The 7,547-nt window shown below is 41.7% G+C and overlaps 1 protein-coding gene across 1 annotated transcript in view; it reads left to right on the top strand.

Annotated features, from left to right (window-relative positions):
- exoc3l2a (exocyst complex component 3-like 2a) overlaps positions 1–7,547 on the top strand; it is a 13,391-nt gene extending 5,844 nt beyond the window's left edge. Inside the window, exons 8-12 of the mRNA XM_035526829.1 lie at positions 1,073–1,208; positions 1,921–2,043; positions 2,276–2,431; positions 3,232–3,353; positions 5,723–7,547. Of these exons, the coding sequence (XP_035382722.1) occupies positions 1,073–1,208; positions 1,921–2,043; positions 2,276–2,431; positions 3,232–3,353; positions 5,723–6,011 (826 nt within the window). The 3' untranslated portion in view covers positions 6,012–7,547. The remainder of the gene's footprint in view (positions 1–1,072; positions 1,209–1,920; positions 2,044–2,275; positions 2,432–3,231; positions 3,354–5,722) is intronic.

The raw sequence follows: 7,547 nt of genomic DNA, 5'->3' as shown, positions 1-7,547 counted from the left end.
CTTTGGTTAACAGTGTCAGATAAATGTTTCAGTGTATAACTCACACAAATATGTTTGACTGTAGTTAACTGTCACACATATTTATGTTTGAGTATAGATATCTCACTCACACATTTACATTTGAGTGTAGTTAACACATACATTTATGTTTGAGTGTAGATATCTCACACACATGTATCTTTGAGTGCAGAACACATGCAGTCGAACCTATGTTTGAGTTTACAACATTCATACTTGAACTAAAGTTTTACTGTGGAACACACACACCATTACACAGCCACACAGTTACACAACCACACAGCTACACAGTCACACAGTTAAACAGCTACACACAGTTACATAGTCACACACCTACACAGTCAGTTACACAGCTACACAGTCATACTGTTACACAGCCACACATACAATTACACAGTCACACAGCTACACACTCACACAGTTACACAGCTACACAGTCATACAGTTACACAGCCACACACATAGTTACATAGTCACACAGCTACACAACCATACAGTTACACAGCTACACAATCGTACCATTACACAGCCACACACAGTTACATAGTCACACACCTACACAGTCAGTTACACAGCCACACACACAGTTACACAGTCACACAGCTACACAGTCACACAGCTACACAGTCATACCGTTACACAGCCGCACACAGAGTTACATAGTCACACAGCTACACAGTCCCACAGCTACACAACCACACACAGGTACACAGTCATGTAGTTACACAGCCACAAACAGTTACACAGTCACACAGTTACACAGTCACACAGCTACACAACCACACACAGTTACACAACCGCACACAGTTACACAGTCATGCAGTTACACAGCCACAAACACAGTTACACAACCACACACAGTCACACAGTTACAAAGTCATACAGTTACACAGCCAGCTAGTTCATAAACAAATAAAATCAAATGCCCACACCACAGAGCACTGAAAACTGACATTTATCATGAAAGGAAAAAATAATTAGTGAAAACATGTATGTGTGTGTTTGTACATACGTGTGTGTGTGTGTGTGTGTGTGTGTGTGTGTGTGTCAAAAGGAGTTTTGTGGAGTGCTGTAGGCGGTGTGATCCCCTGGGAAGTGAGGATTCTTCCCAGTGTGCTCATTCCTCACTTGAACGCATCGTTAGTCAGTGTGTTCGCGTTCTTACCGACAGACTGTTCGAAAATATCAGGGTAAGATACAGTCCAGTCACTACACCTACATATATAAACCCATATTAACCATTTAACCTACATTTATAAACCTATATTAAACACTTCCAGCTACCCTCTACCTGAGCACATTTACACACACATATATATGTTCCTTTCAGGGAGTGTTAGTGCATGCTTGTGTTTATGTATATATGTGTGTATGGGTATGTATGTATGTGAGTATGTATTTGTGTGTGTGTGTATGGGTATGTATGTCTGTGTGTGTGTGTGTGTGTGTGTGTATGCGTGTGTGTGTGTGTATGTGTGTGTGTGTGTATGTTTGTACGTGTGTGTCTGCATGTGTATGTATGTGTATGTGTGTATGTGTGTGTTACTCTGTGTGTGTGTATACCCTGTGTGTGTTTGTGTACTCTCTGTGTGTGTATCCTCTGTGTGTGTTTATATGTGTGTTGTATACTTTCTGTGTGTGTATAGTCTGTGTGTATGTGTGTGTATATTCTGTGTGTGTATACTGTGTGTGTACTCTGTGTGTACGTGTGTGTGCGTATACTCTGTGTGTGTGTGTGTGTGTGTGTGTGTATACTCTGTACGTGTGTGTGTACTCTGTGTGTGTGTGTGTGTATACTCTGTATGTGTGTGTGTGTGTGTACTCTGTGTGTGTGTGTGTGTGTGTATACTCTGTATGTGTGTGTGTGTACTCTGTGTGTACTATGATTCTTTTGTCTTTCAGCCGTTCTTTGACAAGCTGCTCCGGAGGAAATGGCTAAATAACTCTGAGGCCTACGACAACATCGAGACCACCATCAAACTTCATTTTAAGACATTCCGCAGGATGGACTGCCCTCCCTATCAGGTACTCACACACACACACACACACACACACACAGACTAGAACACACACATTTCAGTTTCAAGTTCCATCCAGTCAACAACATGTCAGTCTTATGATTCTCATCTAAGTTCTCCTCAACTCCATTAAGTCCATGAGCAAACAGCCCAAATGAATTACAACGAAAATAGTTTCAGTCTGGAGCTCAAACCATTGCTTGTAATGTATAGGAAGTGCTCGTTTGGTTGATTGACAGACACTTGTGAACGAGGTGCACAGGCGGGTCATTGTGGAGTACGTGCGTGCCATCATGAGTGGGCGGGTCATCTGCACATCACTCAAAATGAGGAAGAGGCTAGCATTCCGTTTGCAGGACGAGGCAAACCAGCTCAAAGCGCTCTTTAAAGACCTGGTAAACACACACACCACATTCTATGACTCCAATGTGCAGGATGCAAACCTGCTTAAAGTGCTGCAAGAAACTGGGTGGCTGTGAATAAGTAACATAATCTATAATAATCTCTGCACAGATCAGAAATCTGCATGCACATATTATAGTGCCATATACAAAATTTCCATAGTGTGTGGAATATATCATCAGACTGCATGCATACATTACCGTATGACTGTATGTGTGTGTGTGTGTGTGTGTGTGTTTGTGTGTTTGCACTGCATACTCTGGTCCCCTAAATCACCTGTCCATCATCTTAACTGAAAACAGGAAGTAAGCTGTTCAGCCATTTCCTGCTTGTGATCTTTGAAGGTTTTCTCTCATGTCAACTATTTTCATGGAAAGAAATAAAATGTGCTTTTAATTCCTAAGAGAATACTGAGTGTGTGTGGGGAGAGAGAAAAGGTGTGTGTGGTAGGGGGATGTTTACACTCTGATATGTAAAGGTTTGTGGTGGGGGATGTTTACACTCTGATATGTAAAGGTGTGTGGTGGGGATTGTTTACACTCTGATATGAAAGTCCTCTCCAGCTCAAGGATATTTTGCCAAACATCAGCTACTGTCCACCTCTATAGAAAAACAGAAGTCAAACTCAATCAAGAGAATGAGAAAATAAAGGTTTACACACTGTTCCTTTGGTGAAAAATCACTGACCATTTCATTTAATTGAACTCTCCTTTATTGACTAATTTCTCTCTCTCTCTCTCTCTCTCTCTCTCTCTCTCTCTCTCTCTCTCTCTCTCTCTCTCCCTTCCATTAGGAGTCCACCTGTACATGGCTGGATGATGTCATTGGTCACTTGGCTGACATCATTCTTCTGGAGGACACGCCCTCTGTTCAGATAGAAGTGGCTGTGCTAGTGAAGGGGTTCCCAGATATACGGTAAGAAACACACACGCATGCATATAACACACATACATGAACACATACATCCATATACTACACATACACTAATACACACATGCATATAACACACATTCATGAACACACATACAAATACAAACATACGCTTTCAGCAAATATACACACACACGTACGTACACAGATTCTTGTATACACATGTGCAAGGCAGAATGTTTGACAGCACAAACCAGAAAAAAATCATTTTCAGCTGTTATCTCCATTTCACCCTTAACACCAAGCATTTCATCATTTTACATAACAGTCATATGAAACGCAGAACTGCAGGACGGAAGCTAGCAGGTCTGAACTCTGTCCATTAGAAACACACTTCATTCATGACGAAGTCGCCTTTCTGCCCCTCACGCTTCCTGCCTCAGCAGAAACTACTTTTTCATGACACCTCTAACCTTCCTGAACACCTAAGAATGCCTCGCTGGAAATAGTTCCCACCGAGGTGGGCCCTCTGTGGAATGTGTCCATACCAACTTCCTGGTGTGGACTATAGCACTGCGGCTCAGAGAGGAGATACAGCAAGAGATGACAGGCTGTACCCTATACTGGGATAACCTTAGTCCTGTGTGTGTGTGTGTGTGTGTGTGTGTGTGTGTGTGTGTGTGAGAGAGAGAGAGACAGAGAGAGAGGAAAATACAGACATACAAAGAGAGAGAGAGCGAGACGGACAAGAAGCAATGTGTGTGTGGTCACTGGTTTGACAAGGTTATGACGTGTGTGTGGTCAATGGTTTGACAAGGTTATAACACATGTGTCTGGTTACTGGTTTGACAGGGCTATAACGTATGTGTGCTCACTGGTTTGACAGGGTTATAACACATGTGTCTGGTTACTGGTTTGACAGGGCTATAACATGTGTGTGTGCTCACTGGTTTGACAGGGTTATAACACGTGTGTTGTCACTGGTTTGCCAGGGTTATAACCCATGTGTGTGGTCACTGGTTTGCCAGGGTTATAACCCATGTGTGTGGTCACTGGTTTGCCAAGGCTATAACATGTGTATGGTCACTGGTTTGACAGGGCTATAACACATGTGTGTAGTCACTGGTTTAACAGGGTTATAACATGTATATCTGGTTACTGGTTTGACAGGGCTATAACACATGTATGTCGTCACTGGTTTGACAGGGCTATAACACGTGTGAGGTCACTGGTTTGACAGGGTTATAATACGTGTGTGTGTATACTGGTTTGACAGAACATGTCTGTGGATATTGGTTTGACAGGGTTATAGTATATGTGTGGTTACTGGTTTGACAGGGTTCTAACGTATGTGTGGTTAGTGGTTTGACAGGGTTATAACGTATGTGTGGTTAGTGGTTTGACAGGGTTATAACGTATGTGTGGTTACTGGTTTGACAGGGTTATAACGTGTGTGTGGTCACTGGTTTGACAGGGTTATAACGTGTGTCTGGTTACTGGTTTGACAGGGTTATAACGTGTGTGTGGTTACTGGTTTGACAGGGTTATAACGTGTGTGTGGTTACTGGTTTGACAGGGTTATAACATGTGTGTGGTTACTGGTTTGACAGGGTTATAACGTGTGTGTGGTTACTGGTTTGACAGGGTTATAATGTGTGTGTGGTTACTGGTTTGACAGGGTTATAACGTGTGTGTGGTTACTGGTTTGACAGGGTTATAACGTATGTGTGTTTACTGGTTTGACAGGGTTATAACGTATGTGTGGTTACTGGTTTGACAGGGTTATAATGTATGTGTGGTTACTGGTTTGACAGGGTTATAACGTATGTGTGGTTACTGGTTTGACAGGGTTATAACGTGTGTGTGGTTACTGGTTTGACAGGGTTATAACGTGTGTGTAGTTACTGGTTTGACAGGGTTATAACGTGTGTGTAGTTACTGGTTTGACAGGGTTATAACGTATGTGTGGTTACTGGTTTGACAGGGTTATAACGTGTGTGTGGTCACTGGTTTGACAGGGTTATAACGTATGTGTGGTTACTGGTTTGACAGGGTTATAACGTGTGTGTGGTTACTAGTTTGACAGGGTTATAACATATGTGTGGTTACTGGTTTGACAGGGTTATAACGTGAGTGTGGTTACTGGTTTGACAGGGTTATAACGTGTGTGTGGTCACTGATTGGCAGTGCTGCTGGTTGCTGACGCACAAACCAGCTCAGCAGACAGGAAGTGGCTGTGAATTGCTTCCTGTTCTTGTCAAGTCACAGGAGACTAACTGGTGCCACACTCCCTCCTAGATCCTCCCACACCTCATAGACATACCATTTAACATGCACTCTTATCCAAACAACATATTTATCATTTAAAGGACTCTGTTTTTGTCTGATTTTTTCTCTCTTCTCCCCTCTCCCAGGACAAAGCATCTCTCGGCTGTGCTGAACGTGAGAGGGATGGTCCAGCAGTCAGGACGTCAGGAGATCCTCGCTGTTCTCCGTGATTTTGAGAACAGCAATAACCCTGTTCATGTACCCAGAGACCATGCCCTGTTTTCTGAGGTTGCTGTGGCAACAGACATGCCCTGTCTGAGACTGGTTCTTATTCGTTTTGCACTGACAGTGTCATCGTGGGTGTCCAGTGCACGACCTCGCAGGAAACACAAAAACCAAAGAGCAGGTGCATCCCAGAGAGAAGATGAAGGTTAAAGTTTTGAGGTTGGAGGTTACACAAGTCAATTAGTAACCAGTCAACTGTTACACAAGTCAACTAGTAACCAGTCAACTGTTACACAAGTCAACTGGTAACCAGTGAACACATCATACAAACCAACCAAGTCAACATATTATACAGCCAAAATATTATGAGGCAACCAGTCAGAGTGAACAGTAACATCAACCAGGTCAGTCAGTTCACTCATTAAACAAGCCAACCTGCTCAACTGCTTCTAACAAGTCATACAAGTTACACATGAAAAACAGCATTCATAATCACAATAAAGGGAATATTAGGAAATATCACAGCATTCATTATCACAATAAAGGGAATATTAGGAAATATCACAGCATTCATTATCACAATAAAGGGAATATTAGGAAATATCACAGCATTCATTATCACAATAAAGGGAATATTAGGAAATATCACAATGTCGCAAAGCAGTGACCTGCAACATTTCAATGTGAGTCAAACAAACATTATAGAAACCATTTGGAAATGTGTGACTTGAAAAAAAGAAACAAAAAGAAAACATGTCGCTCACATCTCTTTGAGGCCTCAGACAGGAAATGTTCTTTATTATTAACATAGTTAACAGGAAGTAGACTTACTGACTGTTGAGTCCTCACTCCCTCTATCTGAAACAGCTAATGAACACACAGATCCCCATCTGACCTCAATCTAAACACTAAAGCACATTTGGTAACAGAGAGAGTATTATCCCATAGAATGCCAGTTGCTGTCCAAATGTCCTTATTGAAAGTATTTATGCTCTGGTGAAGCACAAGTCTGTGGTGAGATAGCGTGAATATCTCTGTCCATGCATTATTACACCCTTCACTAGCTGCTGTCGTCCAAATGCCAAATCGCATTAGCCTACTATTAGTCTTTGTTTATTGACGCTAACTTTTGACAGTACATGAGCATGTGTATAAGTAGACAAAGTAAAGATATGCTCATTCCCTCTTGCCCCAACAGCTTTCATTAACATATTCCTTATTTTCTTTTAGGGGCAATGTATAGTTGTACTGATGTGTTGGGGTAACATATGTGGGGTAACATTGGCTTATCAGTGAATTCCAGCAATTATTTTAGAACCATACTGCAAATTCAAGAACCACAAATTTATCCTCAAAGTAAAGCACACACACAAGCACACATCAAAGACTCAATTTCCATTTGAATTTGTGGACTTAATACTGATGTATTCAGAAGGGCAGCAGAGTGAATATGTGTAATATGTTTGGAAGAACTGTAGGGGCAGTAATGGGAGAGCAGAATTTCTGGAGTGCCATGCTTATGCTAACACACACCCTCTTCTACATGTGTGTTAATAAATATTACAGTATTGGGTGTGTTTATGCATGTAGGGGGAATTCAGGCCACAACTCTGCAAGTTCCAAAGTGCTGAACACGTTAAAATCACAAATGTCAGTGTTTTCATGAGGTGAACTGTAAGAAAAATAAATACACTGGAAATAAAACACTTGAACTATCATGACCAAGAAATAAAACACTTGAATTCA

Source organism: Electrophorus electricus, chromosome 6, assembly GCF_013358815.1.
Source record: "Electrophorus electricus isolate fEleEle1 chromosome 6, fEleEle1.pri, whole genome shotgun sequence".
Taxonomy (NCBI): Eukaryota; Metazoa; Chordata; class Actinopteri; order Gymnotiformes; family Gymnotidae; genus Electrophorus; species Electrophorus electricus.
This window is presented reverse-complemented; position numbering and strand designations above follow the sequence as displayed.